Source organism: Gymnodraco acuticeps, unplaced genomic scaffold (genome assembly GCF_902827175.1).
Source record: "Gymnodraco acuticeps unplaced genomic scaffold, fGymAcu1.1, whole genome shotgun sequence".
Classification (NCBI taxonomy): domain Eukaryota; kingdom Metazoa; phylum Chordata; class Actinopteri; order Perciformes; family Bathydraconidae; genus Gymnodraco; species Gymnodraco acuticeps.
This window is the reverse complement of record NW_022989974.1, coordinates 3,002,624-3,024,018: the sequence shown is the minus strand read 5'-3', so window position 1 is coordinate 3,024,018 and position 21,395 is coordinate 3,002,624. Positions and strand designations below refer to the sequence as shown.

The 21,395-nt window shown below is 42.8% G+C and overlaps 1 protein-coding gene across 1 annotated transcript; it reads left to right on the top strand.

Moving 5' to 3' along the window:
• The first annotated feature begins 1,116 nt into the window (after positions 1 to 1,116).
• bmp7b (bone morphogenetic protein 7b) lies at positions 1,117 to 21,161 on the top strand. The gene is made up of 7 exons (XM_034211213.1): positions 1,117 to 1,826; positions 14,236 to 14,428; positions 15,537 to 15,685; positions 17,570 to 17,773; positions 18,754 to 18,830; positions 19,617 to 19,727; positions 20,037 to 21,161. Exons 1-7 carry the CDS (start codon positions 1,427 to 1,429, stop codon positions 20,184 to 20,186), a joined length of 1,284 nt encoding a protein of 427 aa, XP_034067104.1. The 5' UTR covers positions 1,117 to 1,426; the 3' UTR covers positions 20,187 to 21,161.
• The last annotated feature ends 234 nt before the right edge of the window (positions 21,162 to 21,395 follow it).

Sequence of the window (21,395 nt, the reverse complement as noted above, 5' to 3'; positions counted from 1 at the left end):
GCTTTCAGGCTTTAAGCCATGTTGAATTGTCATTGGAAAAAGATAAGTGAAATGCCTTTTTGAAGACAAGAACGACCACATTAAATGGGCAGGAAGGTGAGCTGTAGAAGACCCCAAGACACGCTCTGCCTCCTTTCCTCCCTTCCTCTGTTTGCAATCATAGCTTAAGCCGTCTGGCAGCATCTCGTGCTGTGCCATTGAAGTCCAATTTTATTGCCATAAAAATCACCTGGCAAGCTATAGCCCTAAAACATCTTAACTGCAGAGCCTTTAAAACTCCACTCTGGGTAGTGAACAGGTTTTAGGAGGTCTGTCTAGATAAAGCATTGGTTCCTGGTGCATCTGAAATCCCCCGGCCTGTATCAGCGAGCGCACAAGAGGGTCAGGAGCGTTCCATTAAAGTTTGGTGTTTAAGAGGTGCTGGGGCCGATGGAGGGATGAAGCAGCTGCCTAACATCTGCACCCCACCTTTGCAGTCTGCTTTGTGTCTGTGCAACCGCTGCCTTTGTCACAAACTTCCTGCACCAGCAGTGGGGATAGAAAGCTTGGATATTTTCAAATATGTGGCATGAGATGGCCCTTTTGAGCTCTACTGCTTCGTTCTTTGATACAAAATACAAAGACCACTGACTTTTTCTTAAGTCTCACAACCATAAGAACCTAGGTATTCACTCGGGTGCACCTGTGGATCGCAGAGTAACTATTACAGCTGTGCAATTTCATGTTGCATCATCTCCCAAAGTATTGTAGTCACCCACACAGGCAAATAATTACTCTCTGAAATTATGTCTGTTATTTTCCATAAGCACACTATCACTAAGGGGCCTATTGTAACCGGCTGGATAACTGTAATTATTGATTCAACAAGAACATTGAGGTGCGCCAGGTACATGTGCTTCATCATACACTTAAGCATTATACGCACGAATCCCGTTTTAATCCGTTTTGTATTCGCGCATGTAGCCTCAAGCCTTCTCCAACTTGTTACAACGGCCAACATTCGCTCTATCCCCATTAGAAACCACAGCCTCTTTCTCCCCCTCTCCCCCTTTCTCTCCCTCTCTCTCTCCTGCTCCTCCCAGCACACAGCGCCTCCTCACAACTTGCTCGTGTCTCTCCCGGTGAAACGCTTGTGCTCGCAGCCTCCTCTACTCTGCAGAACAGGTTGCACCACAGTTGGTAGTTGTTGGCCACTGGCTGCGGATGAGGACAGAGGTCCGCGTGAGCTCACTCTGCCCAGAAAACCAATCATCTAAAGGACTTTGAAGTGAAGTTGATGTTTCGTTTGGGCGCACTTCCCTCAACATGAGGGTCCGTACCTGACTTTGGATATTGGACACAGCCGCTGCCTGTTGCTACAAGTTCAATATCAACTTTCCAGAGTTTCGGTGAACATAACTGGGCGCAATTACGCACGGCGAGTACCATGGCACCGATTTTGGACAGACGTGCCCCGGCTTTGCTCTTGGTTTGGAGCTACTGCGTTCTGGCGGACACCGCTTTTACGAACTTTACTTTAGACAACGAGTTCCACTCCAGTTTCATCCACCGTCGACTGAAGAGCCAGGAGCGCAGGGAGATGCAGCGGGAGATCCTGTCGATCCTGGGGCTGCCGCACCGGCCGCGACCCCACCTCCACGGAAAGCACAACGCTGCCCCGATGTTTATGTTGGACTTGTACAACGCCATGTCCACGGAGGGGGACGAGGACAGATACTCCTATCCCTACAAGCCCGTCTTCACCACCCAGGGACCCCCGATACCCAGCCTGCAAGACAACAACTTCTTGAACGACGCAGACATGGTCATGAGCTTTGTCAATATGGGTAGGCACCTTTACTATGTTAGACTAAAAACGATTATAAACATATTTTAATGATGGCAAAGGTTCAGGCAACTAAAGTCATTTTTGTGCATTATTAAAGTCCAGTCAGTCTCAATTATCTCAAGCACAGTATACTAATAATAGTTTTGTGATTTAAAAAAAAAAGTACCATATAGCCTATGGTTTCTTTCAGAGACGTTTGAGTTCCCTAAAACTAAAATTTGATTAACTTTCTCGAAGACTAAAATTGTTCACAAATCTTGGGGCTTAATTTTCTATGGCAATTGATTAGCTTTATGTCTGAGCTATATATTAAAGTATTTCTCTGGAATTGTTGCTACAAACTGCTTGTTGTGATTGTTTCAGTCAAAGGATATCTATGAGTCAAAGGTGATAGTAAATCTGGATTATGTGTTGTTACTTCGCCTTAAGCAGCAGCACATTTCTTTCACCACACATTTTTCTGATACCTACATGCACACACAGGAGACCTGCACAACAACCATATTTACATACAACTGGGTGCAGTTATCCAGATAATACCAGGAGTGTCACATTCCAGTGTCTGTCTCTGTTAAACAGCTGTGCAACAACCAGATAATGTGCTGGAGCTGTGGATGATGGACCAGCCAGCAGCTAATATGTCAACCATGTGTTATCTAAAGAATGAGTAAGTCAACAGCAGAATGGGTTCAAAGTGCACTGGCTCTTCCCTTCCCTCTAATCTGGAGACATCCCTTCAGACAACAACATTATTCCAGTCAATAATGATCAAAGTTAGCTTAGTTAGTTAGTTCCAGTTCCTCCACAGTGATTTATTGTGTTGATCGATGCAAGTCGTTTTGTTCAGTTCTTGATAAATGTTTATTTTTTCCCTGGACACGTTTACTCATCTAATCAGAAGAAATGCTGTCAGCAACAATCAGAGATTAAGTGTAAATGATCACAACATGAGCAGGCGGTGTCAGATTTATGAAAAGATGAACACATCATCTATTAATTTGCTCTAGAAATGATGCAGTCACATCAACTGCTCCACTTATGTTTCAGATGAGTTGCTGTGTTTAATTTTTGTATATATTTTAGCTTTTTCTCTACGAAAGGCAGGGAAGATAAGATAACAACTTCTGAGCAGGCATTCACTGGTTACACCTCTGCTCCAAATTTAGTTTGAGTTCTGAAAGTAGTTGCAAGTTAGCATTCAATCCTGGAAAGATCATTGTTGGAGTGTCTTGGCAATAGACACTGTGTAATTACGTTGGGAGCTGCTGCATTGTGACTATTTTTGACAGGCTTTGACACAGATGGATTCGACCACAGAAACTTGCAAAGTCGAGGGCCGAGGCTGCAGTAAGCTGAAAAGGAATAATTTAGATTTTTCAGACAGAAAGAGACAAGAGATGGTTGGGACTCTGTCCATTTCTTTTGATTGGGTGATGGGTCACAGTGGCTAGAGAGAACATTTTATTTAATATGTTAGAGAATCCTGGAAAGAAAGTCACACTGGTCTTGTGGCTGATGTGATTTGGTAATGGCTTTTATCCAAGGCTGAATCTGCCTCATGTCACACACATATTTCAGTAAGTTAGATATAAAGTGGCCATTTGCCCTTGCTTTGTATGTGCTATCTGCCACGTGTTGCATCTGCTAATAGAGTTCAGGGTTAGCTTTCTCGCCAAGTCTCATGCATTGACATCAGATATTTGTCAAGCCAGCTTGATTCAAAACAGCACATAGTAGTTGTTTCATTACCCCTCATCTGTGTGAGAGAGAGAGACAGAGAAGTAAGTGATGGCTATCGAATGGATTGAGTACTTCCTCTCCAAATTCCTTCCTTTCCACATTTGCTCGTTGTGGGTTTGTTTTCTTATTTAGGTTGTCTGGGAGCAAAATGAGTGTGGCTTTTCTTTAAAACTGTCCCTCCAAGTTCTGCATGTCTCTATAACAACCATGCCAAGGTATATTAGTCAGACTTTGCACACTGGTTGCTGCTTAGAGGGGCCTGGTTATTATGACGAGATCACATTTTTACAACGATCAAAGAACATCCCTCAGAGCATTATTCTTAATATGATCTCTTCCTTTCTGATTGCCGCACAGGGGAGCTGCCTCACTTTGTCGTCATCTTATGTGAGTGTTGCAGACTCCGGTGTAGCCAGCCAGGGCGGGTGTGGGCTTAGTGACAGACCCCAGGCCAGGGACGTCCTCTCACTGAGTCACTTCAGTTTACAAGCCCAGCTGTGTAAATGGCTTACAGCATACATTCAGAATGTAAACAGCTATATGAAACACAGGTCACACAGGCACTGGGCGTGTGCTGGACATGCCATGATAACACGCCAACAAGTGAACACGCACGTTCACTGTGTCTTAAGACGGCCACAAGAAAATGGTATGAAAAAGATTATAAATGAAATCGCAAAACATGTATGAAACAATGTCAGGTTGCACAAGCATTTATACTCGTACTCTACACTTGCATATCCTTTTTATAACTATTATTTTATGTAGTCCCAGTGGTCTCTGGCAGCATTAACCCTCAGCCACCGTGAATTAAGGCATTTCCTCCTCAACAAACCACAGCTTCCAGTGCTTTGGCTGCTACTTTGGCTTGCGCTGTGCTACGGTTCAGTTTGCTTCATGTTAAACTCCATCACAGGCTGTTTATACTCAACCATCCAGGCACACGCACAAACACTCATAATGCCCATTTACACCTTCCAAACCACAGAACAGGGCTGAGTTGGACGTCTGCTATTTGCATCCTGGATGACTGAAACAGTAACATCATCATCAACCTGTATTTGTGTGGAAGAGTGAGGTTCAGTCTTTTTACTGTAAAATGTTGTCGTTGTGTTGGTCACCATTCTCATCTGGCATAGATTAGCATCGTTTTGGGTGTTTAAGGGGAGTTTAAGGAAGGCAACTCTGGTTCAACATAATGGTTTTTCCATCTTCAGCGGTTAACATTTTATAAATGGGCTTATCATGATATTGTTAAATTATGTTTTTCGCTATTTCTTTTCTAATTGTCAACAAATCCCACAAAAAGATCAAAACTAACAATTAAAGTATATTGTCTTTATGTTTTTTATTATACGTTTGTTGTCCTTTATTACTCACTACTCTGTCTATGGCATTCAGCCCCAAGCCCATTGGCTCTGAAAAAGTACTTTCTTCACAGGAATAAAATCATAATAAATCGTAGTATAACTAACAGTTTATTGCTTTGATTACTAAACCATTTTCCATATTATGATATCTTTCAGTATTGTAGGGTTAAATACCATATCCTATCATGGTACTGTGTATGCCTTCTCACTGTAACACTGTCATGGTTTACTTTTCTTATAAACAGTGCCTGTTTATTCTGTAGCTTTTTTGGTAACTCAGTCATAGCTTTGGGGTCTCTGCATGTGTAACAGTGATGCTGTAAGTCAGCCTCTATTTATGGAGGTAAGGTAAAAGCATTTAAAAAGTGAACAAATATCAAGCCATTTAGAGACCGTGGTACATTTAATTCCCCAGTGTTCTTCTGCTTCTAATCTGCACCAGATGGGACAGATTTCAGTAAACTGAGCTATAAAGCAGTACTTAAACAACACTGCTTTCTTGCTGCCATTGTTGTAAACATGGGATATGCAACATTTTGATGACTGATCACACAATTAAAGCTGTGATTTTGCACTAGGTTACCAGTTTTAGTAGTAATGTGTCACCTTGAAATGTTGCTTCTATATTTAATGAATACGTTGGGGCTGTGATCAGAAAAGGGAGATGTATCATAACAGACTTAGCTGAGTGAGTCAGAGCGCTAGCAGGTAATTATCCTCTGTGCTACCTTGGTAAACTAACAGGGCACCACCTGGCCCTCCACCATTCAGTGCCCTCCGTCTGCTCCCAGGAGCTGCCACACAGTTTGTCTCCCTGTTCCTTTGCTTTATAGCATGCGTTAATAGGAAGGTAATTGAGAGCAGAGAGGGGAAGAAATGTGTAACCGGTAAATTAGTTTGGATTTATTAGAGGCTTTGGCGTTCAGACAGCATTGTGTCACCAGCTCATGGCCGCATGCTTGGAAGCAGTTGTGTCACACTGTAGTCACGCCAGAGGCACGCAGCTTTAGTTTTTATAGCCGATAGCAGAGAAGCGGAGAGGTAATTTCAACTGAATAGCTCCAATATCTCTCTTTAAAAAAAAACAAGACTCGTATGACTCGTTCATTCTCTCCCCTCCCTCCTATATTGCTCCTCACATTCCTCTTCACAGTGGGCTGCCCATGGTGCTGAGGCTAATGCAGATGTTTCACTCTGTCTGTAGGCCAAAGCAGCTGTGCAGAGAAACTTTATATTTTCAAAGTCCAACAAGTCCCCTCATCTTGACCTCCACCATCATGCCTGGCCCTGTCTCCAATCTGTCTCGCACGCATGACCATCTGATACCAAATTTCCCTTCCTACCCTCCTAAACCAACAGTATTGATTATCAGTATGGCCTCCTAGTTTTAATTAGTTAGTTATCCTATGTTCCCAGTGGTGTTGTGTGGTGTTTAGTCTCCAACCTCCTGCTCTGGCCCTCACCTCCAGGGGTTTAAACCACCCGTGCTTCCAGACATAAAACATTTCAACACTTTCTCAAGTTCTTTTGTATGTTTTTCCACTCTCCACCTCTCACTCACACATACACACATGCTAACAGACACACACTCATACACACACTTTCTCTGAACCCCAAACACAGCTTGCCCTTTCCCTCTACCTCACTTCTCACTCCTGTCTCCATAAATACTCACACACTCATACTTTTGTCCACTGTTGAGTTGTTGTAATGTGATGGATTTGTCTGTGTCGGTCTCTCCATCTCACACTAGAAGCTGCTTCCCCAAATGTGTTTGTGAAGACTTCTCATCACATGAGAACCAAACAATTAAACACAAGTGTGTGTTGAAGGCCTTCAATTCCTCTGTGTGTGCAGCCTGTCCGTGACACCTAGTTTGCCTTTTCCCCCTCCCGAACATGTATGTTATCGCTTCTGTATACACTCCCAGTGAACTAAAAGCATATGTGTATGTACGCACATGCATTCACATGGGGAGACAAATGCACACACACTCGTTTTTTTGCCCAAGAGGAATGTCTCTGGAGCTAATTAGTGTTATTGAGTGCATGTTTTATTGCTTTCTGCTGGACAGGGAGTGAGCAGAAGCAGAGGAATGTTACAGTTGGTACAGATAGCCCTGCCTTCCTGTCAGGTAATTTCTCTTAATACTCTCCGCAGTCTGATGTATTAAGCTGAGGTGTTGTGTGTGTGTATATAAATTCCACAAATTGATACAAAAAATCTCTCTTTTCTAAAACTCTAAAAACACCCAGATTTTCACAGCCACAGCCACGTGGTTTCTGGAAAATCTTGTTTTTCTCCATATTATCTCTCAGATTCACCTGTTGATCCCAGGAGTTCAGGATGACATCTGGATGTACATAGCAGAGCCTCTGTGCTCTTGGCAAGGCAAAGGCTCTTGCTGGGAGAGATGATGAAATACTCTGCGGGTGGGACTTGACATTGTGGCGAGTGGTCAAAAGGCCCAGATGTACTAAGCGGGCGGTTTAACTTTGCTCAAATGATGGACGGAGCTCCTTCATTGCCAGGAATGTTGGGCTCATTTTAGATTTTTTTAATAACTCCACTCCCCAGCTCTGACATATTATTATTTTTTCTTTCTATCTCTCCAAACATAGCTGACAATTTGTGTTAAACTCGCATCATTTGGCCCACTTCAAAGTGCATACTGAAAGAGAAATAATTGACACCTTTAAGTGACCTGTAGGATAATAAAATAAGTGCAGTGGATAACAGAATTAATTATATTTCCACCTGTTCTTTTGAATCTGGGTTGCTTTGACCTTGCCTTATCAGCGACCTGCAGCATATTAGACTCCCCTGCACTTCTCTGCCGGCGGGTACCAAGCAGCGAAGCTCAGAGAGCAGATGTGGGCCAGAGCACGGCCTGAGATCCTGGGACCAACAGCTCCTCTGCTGCAAAAACAAATACAACACTCTTTGCTTGGTACTGGGGCACTGACAGGGCAAGGGGGAGCGAATGAAGGAGATGAGAGGAAAAGAAAGAAGAAGAAATGCAGCCCTAGAGAAAGATTAGGGGAAGGTGGATCACTAATGCCGTGCATTTGTTTAAACTAATTGCATTAGCTCTATTTTCCTCCTTGGAACATGATGTGCTTCAAAGCATTCGTGTTAAGGAAGTTATGTGTGTGTTTGTGAATAGTAAAACATTATTTCAGAGCCACTTACCCTGCCCAGTCACCAGCTGCACTGTGTGATGTGTGTTGGTTCTCCGAGCGGAAGATTGCGTTAGCGGAAGCCCGTAATACTGACCAGATTCCTCAACAGGTTCCAGCAGCCAAATCAAAGCTTATAAAAGCCAAGCAACTGTATGCACGGTTTTGAAATGAAAAGTGATGACATTTTGTGGCTGAGCAGCATGGAATATGAACTGCATGTGACGGGCTTCTATTTATTTAGGCAAGCATGCAGCTGTGTTTCCCTTATGTTTCCTCCACAGCTATGCTGTTTGTTTTTTTTAAAGAAAAAGGCAATGAGCTGTAATTAAACAAAATAAACAAGCTGTTAAAAGCAGGGTGCCAATGTGCGCGTCATGTGTGCAAAAGATGCCACTCCGGGATGCAGGAGGAAATTATAGAAGTTTTATGTAGACACCGGGAAATCTGTGTGTCACTTTGTACCAACGTGTACATTGTATGTGAATTTTCTTGAGGTCTATAATAAGAGGCGGCTTGGCTGGTCGGGGAGGGTGTGGCCCCTGTGGCCACAAAATTAAAGAACGTAAAAACAAGGGGATGAGGGGAAGAGTGAGAAGGGGAAACTGAATGGCTGTGGTTCCACGTCTCTGAGTTGTTTTATCCTGCAGTTAAGAGGAAGTGCAGATGGTGACTGTGGCATTAGCACAGTGAGATACCGCAGAACAATGACCACTAAACATTTGGGATGTGGTTGCTTTGTTGTCACCGTTGCCTTTTCCTAATGTGCAATCACTCTTGACAGACCTCTAACGGAACATGAAGTCTAAAGTTCCACTTATGTAGATGACTCTATTCGTCCTGCAGGACCTTCAGTCACTGTTTGAAGGCTTTTGAGATTTGCAACTTTGTCTCACAGTAAAGTAGAGGTTCATCCATCATAAAAAATACAATTAGTCATTGTATAAGTAATGGTAACTCAAATCCTCAAGTGAGATGAGAAAATTATGTTACTCATGTCTTTCAAGGAAATATGAAGCTACTAACTTAACTTGGCACAAAGACCACAAAACAACTATCCGACAGTTACTTGGAGTTGGATTTAACTACCTCTGGACGAAGCCAGACTAGCTGTTTTCCTCTGTTGTCTTTATGCTAAGCTAAGCTAGCCGGCTGCTGCAGCCAGATATGAGAACAGTATCAATCTTAACATCAAACTTTCTACCAGAAAGCAAATCAGCATGAAATCCTCAACTATTCCTTTAAATGAAAACTACCTGCATGGCTAGAGACCAGTAGAGGTCAGATAATTTGTTATTTTATTTTTTGGATGAACCAACTCTTTAGCACAGCTGTGGTGCCGAGGGAGAGCGCCAGGGAGAGGCTTTACGGTCAGACACATTCCTGTGAGTTCCAGGCTGTTACATTTTCAGTATAAATCTCTGGTCCATGATGCCCAGCGAAGCATGAGGTGGAACCCAGCACTACAGTGTAGAGGTGCAGAGGGCAAGCATGTTTGATGGCTGCAGTGCGAGGCAGAAAGAGAGGTCAACCGAGCCTCTGTGATTAAAATCTGAGCCCTCTCGATGGCCCTTATGCTAAAGAACTCAGAAAAGTTTGGTTCTGACCACAAGTCTTAAATGTAAAGACTCTTCTTCCTGTGGTTACAGCCTGTACTTGCACACAGGCTCATGTGTATGTGATCGTGCACACACACACTGCGGTGAGTTAATGATCGTTAAGTGTGAGTAAGTTATAGCATGAAACTCTGCTGACCCTTTCCCAGGGAGCCAGTGCTCTCAGGCCCTACAGCAGTACAAATACATCACGCAGGCATGATGTCATCAGGAGTTGCCAGTGGGCAGGATGTTTCCTAACGTGGTAATCGCCCTTCTGTGGGTAGTCACCCGGTACCCAAGAGATCAAACCCTGTGCGCTTCATAGGATAAACATTTAGAGCAATCCGTCCTTTCCTTGCACTCTGTTTTTTATTTCCCCTCTCTCTGATTTAGCTTACGGAAACTATGACTTACTTGTTCCCAGTACTGTGCTTAAAACATTGTTGAATTAAGAGCAACAGAAAGAGGAAAAGAAAGAAAGAGGGAGAGATCATTATGGGGCATCAATCAAATGCACATGGTTTACTTCCAGAGGAAATAATCTGACCCTGATGTGATTTATTGCTTTTTCTAGTTGCTGGTTTGGGAATCAGGTGTAAAGCTAGAGTTAATGGGCTCTACAGTGATGCAGAGTGAGGTGCAGGTAATGGTTGTACAGTTATCTCTAGAGAAATAAAGGTAGTATGGGAAGGGGGGGGGGGTGCTTAAGCTGTCGGTTGAGAGAAGTGAGAGTGGTGCCAGAGGTGAAATCCCCCCCCTGCTGAGCAGCGGAAGCGTGCAGGAGGGACTGAGTGGTGTGAGGGTGGCGAACAGACACTTGGGCTAATGTGAGCCGTCAGATTTGGCCGCTGCTGCTCCGGAGCTCGAGGTGTTGGAGAAGTCTCTTAGGTCTACTGGCCTGGCAGGAGAGGAGGGAGGGAGGGGAGAGAGAGAGGGAGGGAGGGAGGGAGGGAGGAGAGAGAGAGAGAGAGAGAGAGAGGGAGGGAGGGAGGGAGGGGGGGGGGGGAAACAGTTAAAGGATTAGTCTGGTTATATTCGAGTATATCTCTTTTTTTACTGTTAACAAATCCCATTCAACTAAACTGGCAAAAATGTTTCATTATTTCCTTACACAACTATGAACTTGCAAATGTTAGACCAATGGTTAAAGTGTATTTGTTGGAAGACTTTTTTCAGCTGCGGATTTTGATACACTATCAAGAATTTACAGAAGCAGGATGGTGTGTGTCAGTTCCAATGTCTCTGCTAGTAAAATAACAACAGTGTGGCTCCCTAATATGTTTTTAATACGAGTTTTTGGCAAGAGCAATGAACAATATCAGGCTTGGGCTGCACAAAGAGTTGTTGTTTTTTGTTTTTTTGTTTTTATTTACAGAAACAATATACACACCAACATAGTTATTCTTTAAAGGCCACCACATGTTTTATACAAAACACAAGAAGATGTATGAAGATACATTTAAATGTAATGAAATTCAGAGACTCTCAGTAGTAGAGAACATGATGAGGAAGCCGTACGCTGTGGGGGGGGGGGACATAAATAACAGAGGATGCATTGCTAACACTTTGTTCACAGCGTAGTAAACCTCTGGTTGCCAGGTGCACTGAATTTTGGTTGGAGTCGTCATCATCACGATATCTCTGATGTGTGCTGCTGTGCACGTGTGTGGCCCGCAGAAGTCAAATGATGTGGTATGACTCTGCTTCATCAGCAGTTTGTAGTAAATGCAAATCAAACTATAAAAGCAGCTCAAGTCCATATAAGTGTATGTGTGTGTGTGTGTGTGTGTGTGTGTGTGTTTCTCTCTTTTGCCTGTGTGTTGCATCTCTAATTACGGATTACAGAAACCCATAATGATTGTGTTACCGTGCTGTGACGCACAAGATCGTTCGCTTCACAGGATTGTATATTGTGTATTGGAGAGTTTGTGTGCGTGTTTGGGTGTGTGTGCGAGGAGCAGCAACCGATCTAAACGCCGACTACTCAGAATGAAGGACTCATAACCCATGAGAGGGTGTGTTCACCATGTTTGTGGTGTGTGTGTGTGTATGTTTGTGACACAGGTGGGGCGATGGCTACTCACTTCCTCCCAGAGGAAGTCATAAATGCACCCGCGTGGCTCTGACTGTGCCTCTTCCCCTCATCTAATGACTGCCATACTGCTGTAGGAGAAAGAGAAGCACACAGACAACGGCAGAATTGTGGCAGATGCTAAAGCTATAAGCTCTGTAGGCTGCTCTCATTTTCTCCATACAGATGAAATCCATTCAATAAGGAGTGGATATAGAAAGTGTTGTGAGAGAAATAGTTAGTGTGGGAGTTTTACTGCAGCATCCAGCTGTTCTCACAAGAAAAGATAAAGAGATTTAATAGTGAAGGGGCGGGCGGCTGCTCTGGCTCTCTCCCCAGAGGGAGTGCACCTGCGCTGGGCTGCAGGAGGAGGGAGAGCTCCCTGGTGCAGTAGATGAAAAAGCAAGCCCCGGAGCAAAGAGGTATGAAGGAGAAAAGAGAGAGGACACTAAAGACATTGAGTAATTAGATGGATGATGAAATGAAAATAATTGTCCTCACCTTATTTCACTTTTGAATAGAGAAAAGTAGCTCTGTTTAAAGGGACTGCAGGCTCCTAACCACTGTGCTGAGGTCAGACTCAGGTGTATCTTTAGACATTTTCACCATTAAAATATATGAATTGTCTACATGGTGCAGTGCAGATTTGGTGGATAGAGAGTGAGATGTGATCTTGAGTTAATAATACAGCCTAAAACTGGTTTTTAGGAAGAGGTAAATAGTTGTTTCAACCAGTCCAATGTGGGCACAGAGCAGATCCAGGACAATGGGAGCCTAAAGCAAGGCCATCTATTGGCTGCAGAGAGCAGAGCTGTCCCTCATTGAAGAGTAATTAGATCCTTTCTTTACTTCTTCTCTGGCCAATCATCTCACAGTGCTGCCTTTGTATAATGTCCTTCAGCAACTGGGTTTAATACAGACATAAATGAAAGGGGGTGTAGGGGAGAGAGAGTCCGCTGGGAGAACTACATAAGAGCGGAAACATGGCTGAGAAAGACAAAGAGGCAGGTGTGCAGTGAAAGAAATAACACCGCACAAGCTGTGCAGTGAAACATGCATAGCATTTACATCATTGCACACTTCTATTACTACCAGCTGGTGTAGGAGAAGTATGCTGTAGTCAGGAATTATTTAGAATTATAACGTGTGTGTGAGCACTAGGGGGATGATGATAGCTTGGCAAATGTCGGAAAAGGTTTTTTTTTCAACCAGATTTTTGCAGAGTTTAGAGGCAGTCGACTCTGATACAGAACTGTCTTGTTGGCAATGGTGGTTCATGGATAGTTGCTAGAAATGGCAGAGGCAGTGCTTGAGAGATCTGACCTGTCATCAGCTGTGGGGTTTATAGTTTATACTCAACAACATAACTGTATTAGGACTGTTAACTATTGTCTTCATCCACCATGGCATTTTGTGCAAACGTTTGTAGTCTCCACAGGATACATCCTAATCATATTGGTCATCCCCTGACTTTTACTCTTCCTTTTTTAATAGCCAAATTAAAAAGCATAATCTATACCACAAGGAAGATCCTTTTTAAACTTCAACAACACTTAAGGTAAACCTAAGGTTTATGACCACACTTATTGAGAAGAAATGTTCTTGAAATGCCACCGGGGGTCTGGGGAGATGACGTATTGTCTTCACGGTTTTTGCTTGATAATAAATCATTTTAAGTGTCGGTGTGTATCTGTTTGCATGTGTTTGTATGTGTGGGCGGTCTGTCTGGCAGTTAATAAAGAGGGAGGTGGAGGGAGAGCCAGGAGATGATGAGAGACAAGGCGCTGACCCCTGGGACGTCCTGCTGGGACATGAGAGGAGCAGGGTCAGGGGGGCCACGTCTTGGGGGTGCAGGGGGTGGATGGACTTGGAAACCTGGGATGTGGGGATGAGAGAGAGGAGGGGATGGGGCACACCAAATATTGAGCCCCCAACTCATGAGAACCAGATGAAGGGCAGACTGGATTACTCTCTGGGGCTGCGAGAGGAAGAGAGGGAGAAGAAAGGGGCTCATAAAGCTGTCAGAGTCCGCCTGCATCTCTCTATCATGGCTCAGTGTGCGCCAGCTGCATGGCTCCGAGTGCTGGTCCTCATGAATGTTTCAATCACAAACCAACATGTGTACTGCATAACTGTAGATGTGTTTAATCTGGGACTGACCCAGAGCCTGACAAGCTATGTCAGCTCCTTGCTAACAGCTCAGGTTGAGAGACTGTGAGAAGAATATATTGAGAAAGAAGTAGAGAACAAACGTGTCTTGTTACTCTGTAAAATGCAACTCAATACCTCACTATAAACTCTTTAGTTTCATATGAACACATAGTACCTGTTCCTATCCCTGCTGTTAGAGAGGATGGATGCAAAACGCTTACAAAAGTGACATTCTCTGCAAGCATACAATGTGTCTGATAGTATAATTTTTTATTTTCACCATCTCTTTTTTCTGCAGTAGAGCACGATAAGGAATTCCTTCCAGTGCGACGGCATCACCGTGAGTTCAGATTCGACCTATCACGAATCCCAGAGGGCGAGGCGGTCACTGCTGCAGAGTTTCGTATTTATAAAGACTTCATCCACGAGCGCTTTGACAATGAGACCTTCCGCATCAGCGTCTTCCAGGTGTTGAAGGAACACACTGATAGGTGAGCATGGATATAAGTTGTTTTGTTTATAGTAATGTAAATGTTTTGTTATTGTTTTCATGCTCCTAAGCAATGACAACATTTGGAATAGTGCTCCTAATGATTTCATTTATAACCAAATAACTCCAAAACCACTGAACCTTAGCTGTCCCTTCTTTATGCAGGTTGTTGATAATGTGCATCATTTAAAAATCACTTTGGGATCCAGGAATTTGTGATATTTCCCTTTGTCATTATGTTCCTATGTTGTAGACACAATTCATTACAAAACCTAACATTATCAATTATTAAAATTAGCATTCGTAGCATTCTTTATCTTGAAGCTTCTCTTATTAAACTGGTCTTAGCCCCACCTCCTCCACAAGGCTTATCGTGGACGTCCAAAAGGTGTATGTAACTCGGGACAGGCCGGGGTCCTGCTCTCCTCGACCCCTCCTAAAGGTTTCTGTTGTCCAGAGGGAACAACACAGTCATTTATCCCTTTGCCAGAGACGGGCCTGGGTACATGAATGAAGCAGAGCTCTGTGACACATTATCTGCCCAGTCAGTAAATAGGTCGGGATACATGAATGGCCACATGAAGAACAAGGGATTGTAGTCTCCCATGTTGAAAGAGTAAAAAAAAGAGTTCAGTGACAGACAATAGGATTGACTTGGATATGCACTATTTCACTCTCTACTTTTCACACACTTTCCCCCACTTCCGCAGCTGTGTTTTTGCTCTCTCGCCCTCTCTATATTTATATCTCTTGCACTTTCTCCATTTGGCTCTCTGTCTCTCCCACAAGATTCCAGCCAGTGATGGACTGTGCGTAGTGTATGAAAGGACCGGTCGTTTATAAAGCCATTATTGTCAATTAAGAAAATGAAGTGTTCCCCTGGGCCTCACCATCTGGAGCCTCCCTCCCTCACTCTCTCTTCTTGCTCCATCTCTTTGTTTTACTCCGTCACACTCTTCTAACTCCCTCTCTCTACTCCATTACTTTGCGCTTTGCTCACTTTGCTTTACCCTTCACATGGTTTTAAATATTTCGTAATTGTTCATATAACCCCTGTTGATCTATGTTCATCTCTGACTTTAAGTGTTTGATCTTCTCGTCCTCTCCAGGGAGTCGGACCTGTTCCTGCTGGACTCCCGTGTGATCTGGGCAGCAGAGGAGGGCTGGTTGGTGTTCGACCTGACAGCCACCAGTAACCACTGGGTCCTGAACCCCGGCAGGAACCTGGGTCTGCAGCTAGCCCTGGAGAGCACCAACGGTGAGTGTCTCCAGATCAGTGTTTTCACACACATACTGTAGGAAGTCACAGGTGGCCATGTTACCAAGGACCAGCAGCTATGTGCATTATAAGAGGAAAAAAACAAAGGTGATTAGACGAGGTGATTAGGAACGAGGTGATTAGGAACCAGAAAAAAACCCATATAAATAAATAAATGTCTTAATTTCAATTTGACTGTTTCAACAAGAATCATACAATTCAGATGTTATTTGTTCTACTTTTATTGTATTGGGTTTGCTAAAGATTGCAGATATAGACATAGTGGCACACAGTAGCTATTCTAATTAGAATTACAGTATCTAATTCAGTTAAAGGTAGGGTATGTAAGTTTGAGAAACCGGCTCGAGATCGCTAGAATTTGAAAATACACGACCGGAGAAAATCTGCCACTTCCTTACAGAGCCCCTCCTCCAACACACACGAACGCGAACATGACCAATGAGGGCATGAGATAAGTTTGTGCACAGATGGAAGGCTGACAGGCAGGTAGGCCATCCAGTTATTTTAGCCGGGCTGGCTAAAATGATTGGTCGTGCTTTCTACAGTACCACGGCTTCCACAGATGACATTTTTTAATGGATTTTTTGTCAAAGCACTTAAGATATTCATTGCTATCGGGATGTTAAGAGCATTCCATGGAATATAATAAAAAGTGTATCTCGAGCCGGTTTCTCAAACTTACCTACCCCACCTTTAAAGTAGTTACCCATTATTTCACGGTTACCACTTTTACTTTTACTTAATATTCCTTAGTGAATTGAAGAAAGATTTTGAATGCAGAAGATGCAATCTGATGTGTACAACGTAATGGAAGTTTGTTTACTTAAAAGCATTTATACTTTATTAAATATGTAGTGATTAAAACAACTTTAGTAAAAGCGTTATTGAAATAAGGGAAGTATTGATAACATTCATTCATGAAGTCAAACATCCACATCAACTATGTATGCATCACTGTAATGTGTTAATTTGTTTAGACGTCTGCATTATCATTCAACAATCATAGCCGTTCTCTTGAAGGCCGAAACATCAGTTGATTTATTGTTTGTGTGTACACAGCAAAGATAAGTCAAACCGTGCTCCTCATCATCGTTCATTCATCCTCGTCTTCATCCGTCATACCCTCAGCATCATTAGCAGGCATGCAGAAAGTCCCTGCGTTATCTTCAGGATAACATCTCAGCAGGAGTTTGTCATCACTGGGCCTGGATGTTAGTCAGTGGAAAACGTAATCAACGAACAGTGTGTGGAGTAAAAGAGCGTGTTTGGGAATATTATCTCTGAGGATGGCAGGATATTACATGTTAGCTGAGGAAAACACACAGGGAATTGCTTTCATGTTGTGGGAGGGGAGTGCTGGAGAGATGAATCCATGAGTGTGTGTTTGTGTACGAAGGGTTATGGCTGAGCATGCACAGACAGGCACACGGGACACCCCGTCGCCAGCGGCGACCAGAAGCCTTGATTTACCACATAATGGCGATCAGACACACATTCTTGTATAGACATTGCTGGAGAGCACATGCACGAGCATGCACCAACACACACACACTCTCAAACACAAGAAGAGAGGCTTTGATGTTCAGAGCTACGTTTGGTCTTGGTATTTCAGAGGTGCAGAAGCAATGAGAAAAAGGGAAAGGAATTCACAGAGGGAAATCTCATTTGCAAAACAGACAAAAGTGGTGGCAGTGAGGATGGCGAGGACCTCACGCATGCAACATTAACTCCAAACACAGGCACCCCAAGTGGGCACACATCTATTGGATTTCCCTTTCTCTTTGATTATCGAGCTGTTTGAATAAAAACGAAATGTCAGTGATGTTAACACCTGTTGTACCGGTCTCTCTGTCCCCCCTACAGGAGAGAGCATCAACCCTCGTGTAGCAGGGCTGATTGGTCGCAGTGGGCCTCAGAATAAACAGCCCTTCATGGTGGCCTTCTTCAAAGCCACTGAGGTGCACCTGCGAAGCATCCGCTCAGCACAAGGAGGGGCCAAACAGCGAAACCCCAACCGCTCCAAAGGGACAAAGAACCAAGAGGCACTGAGAGTGGCCAATGTTGCAGGTAAACACACAGAAATGTGTTTGTCTTTTTTTTGGAGAGGAAACCATGGAATGGGACACAAATAATTGGAATTCTCTAATTGGTAGTCACTGGCATTCAAACACAAATATACACAATATCCAGACCAACATATGACATTGGAACTGATCTGCTTCTTGCGCGACAAAACACGCAATGCATACTTGGGGCCTTTGTTTTAGAGGTGTGAGAGGGCTGTGTTTATGTGAAGTGCTGAAACACTAGACTGTAATGCCTGAGCTTCAAATATCCCTCTGCTGTCTTTGTTTATTTACACAAGCATTACAGAGCGGTCGGGGCCAAGTTCCCTGCATGGAGGTAAGGCATTGCAGGCTTTTATGGCAGAACACATCTGCAGTGTGCTGTGGGGCAACCGGGGCCACAACACATGGGCCAAATGGGCCTGTTTGGAACTTTGGATAGCAGCGCTCTTTAACTGGATGATGAGAACCAGTCGCTCATGATCGTTTCCAATGTGAACCACCCTCAGGAACTAATGTACCACAGAGCCCCAGAGGTCACCAGAGGAAGCGAGAGAGATACTATTAGATAGAAAACAGACCATTATTTTTTGCGTGCAGATGGGGTAAAGGGGAAAATAGATGTTGAAATGGGTGAAGAGAAATGAGAGAGAATAAATAAAGGGTTTGGGGAAAAACTGCTCTCTGTGCACATCTGTTTTACCCAGAGGAAACTCAAAGCACGCCATAGTGACCTATAAGCAGGGTGGCCCATTCATTTGAAACAATTACCAAATTGCTGCTGTATCTGGAGGTGGTTTCCTTCTTTCATTGTTTAAATGTTAATGTTTTGAATGAGGAAACTGGCTGTATTTAGGTCTGTTCTGTATCATCTCTGTCTAATTGTGGTTGGACTGCAGTAAATAGTTACTCTTCTAGCTGTATGGGATAATGGCACATGTGTTGGAGTATAATTTCTCTCCGTCTGTTTTTCTTCCTCAGAAAACAGCAGTACTGATCAGAAGCAGGCGTGTAAGAAGCACGAGCTCTACGTCAGTTTCAGAGACTTGGGCTGGCAGGTACGGAAAGCATTTTGGTCCCAAAATTAGATTATAAATAATGCATTGTATGCAATAGATTTACAAAATACTTTAGCGCTTAGTTTTTTTTCCACAAGGAACAAGTCAAGAACATTTCTACAGTTTCAGCTGGGTGTACTCAATAGAATATCCCCAAACATTGTCCTCTTGCTGTCCAGCTATCAAACAAGATGAACTTTTAATGTTTTTAATATTTTTAATCAACAAGCTTAGAATGCTTTCAAACTTCATATAGGTTGCCCTGATCTTTTCATTTTATATCACGATTGGGCCAAGCGGGAAAATGTACATTGAGAACCCCAAAACATGAGTCAATTAACTGATTTGTCTGAGGACAAAAATAAATCTGTAAAACATTTCAGTATTTTAAAAGAGAAAATGACAGTGGTTCCTTCCTTTTTTGATTTTGTGTCTTCTGATTGTATTTGTCTTCTATGAGAGTAGATCAAATGTATTTGAACAATATTTCAACATTTTATAGACCATAAAACAAAAATATGCAAATAAAATGTCCTGTCTACATTTATAATTTAATTATCTATAATCATTTATTAGATTAAAGTATGTATAATTATAATATTCTTCTAAAGGACAGCATAATCAAATATATGACAGTAATTGGGTCTGCTCTTTTAAGTACAAAATTGTTAATTGCAAATACAACATTATGCACCTCTTAGTATCAGGTCTCTAAGAACAGATAATGAAATACAATTTTAAAATTCTCCAACCTGATTTTCTCTCCGTCTCCCTCTCCTCTCTCAGGACTGGATCATCGCTCCTGAAGGATACGCGGCCTACTATTGTGAGGGAGAGTGTGCCTTCCCGCTGAACTCCTACATGAACGCCACAAACCATGCCATTGTGCAAACCCTTGTGAGTAACCATGAAGGCAGGAAACACAAACCCAGCCGTCATGTTAGGAGTCTAATCATTTCATCAACTGTCAGAACAATGTAGCCGCTGTTGCAACTACTGTATTATATGAGTTTCACATTGTATTTTAAAATAAACTGTCATCCATGATGTGACAGCAGAGGAGGTCAACATAAAAAAACTGCCTTTTTCCCACAGTACTTGGATTTAGTGTATAACCCTTTGTCATACATCTTTTCCCCCATTTTTCAATATGAATTTGTGATGTAAGGATGATTTTAACATTTGATCTCCCACTTCTCTTCCCAGGTTCATTTTATTAACCCGGAGACGGTTCCTAAGCCTTGTTGTGCCCCCACACAGCTCCACGCCATCTCAGTGCTTTACTTTGATGACAGCTCTAATGTCATTCTCAAAAAATACCGCAACATGGTGGTCAGAGCTTGTGGCTGCCACTAGACTCTCAGCATCTTCACATCAAGGCACACACTCATGAGTAGAAAGGGCTTCTTCTTGCTGTCAGGCTCCACTTGGAATGGATTAAAAAAAAGATGAATATATTTGTTATGAACCATCTGAGTGTCTCCCATGTGGAGGATACTGGTGTTTTATTTTTGAGGTCGTCTTGATGCAAACCCACAGTTGTGCGGCTGAACAGGAATTTGATTCAATTTCAGACTCCTCGCCACATGTGCAGACACGCAACATACAAACAAACACGCACACACACACTCACGTTTGTGCTTTCTACTGTGTATACAAGACATTAAAAGCAGTGATTGTACTGTATATTCATCCACAGTCAACAATCTTTTGTTTATTTCAATAATTGTTATTGTAGTTGATTCTTTTACTGTAGATTTTATTATATATATATATTTTTATGACTGAGAGAGACTCGAATGGATTTTCTGAATTTCTTCGATGTACAATACTGTGTAAATAATTTTTTTTCAAACAAAGCAAGAAGTGTATTTATTTCCTAGAATGTCACTTGGGTTTGTGTTTTTCTCCTGTATGTAATGCTGCCTGTTTTCTTTCGCATCTTAGTACACACAAACTCTAAGAAAATCAAAACAAAGCTGACAGAAAAATACTCTGACACGAGCGTTCAGCTGAAACTCGAAGCGCCTCCCGTGTACATGTGCTACACAGGCAGAGGCCGTTTATATTTCATCTTTTACATTTTTATAGCAACAATCAGCCTAACTGTCAGAGAGAAGGAAGACTAGAGAGATGGAGCTTTGTACGAAGCATCTTGTTTTGTGTGGTAGGCATTTTCAGGTGTATATTCCTCTGCTGTAATACAATCTGTCATATTTAAAAAGGTCTATTTATTGAAAGCTGGCTAAGATGTACAGTGTGCTCCGATGTCTCAACGATGTTTTACTGCTGAACTGGTACAACAATAAACTGGGAGAAAAGCAACAAAAACACCTTGAGGTGTGTTTAATCTGAATGAAAGACAGAATTAATTTGACATGCTGTTCTTGACACATTCCTTTGCTACACGCTTTATCTGATGAACTGATATACTGAATGTTAGTGTGTTGCCTTTCCGTGTGCGATAGCAAACCAAGAACTGTTCAGTGTATTCCTGTTTCTGTTGAGGTGTCTTTGTGGTTTATGCCTGTGACAGATGTGAGTGTTCTGTCTTGTGGTGGTTGG

Bases quoted from the DNA above. Each gene is read 5' to 3' on its own strand.
- bmp7b (XM_034211213.1), top strand. From the start codon at position 1,427: ATGGCACCGATTTTGGACAGACGTGCCCCGGCTTTGCTCTTGGTTTGG. The intron at 14,429-15,536 runs GTGAGCATGGAT...CGTCCTCTCCAG, and splicing joins TTGAAGGAACACACTGATAG to GGAGTCGGACCTGTTCCTGC. The intron at 17,774-18,753 runs GTAAACACACAG...TTTCTTCCTCAG, and splicing joins GAGAGTGGCCAATGTTGCAG to AAAACAGCAGTACTGATCAG.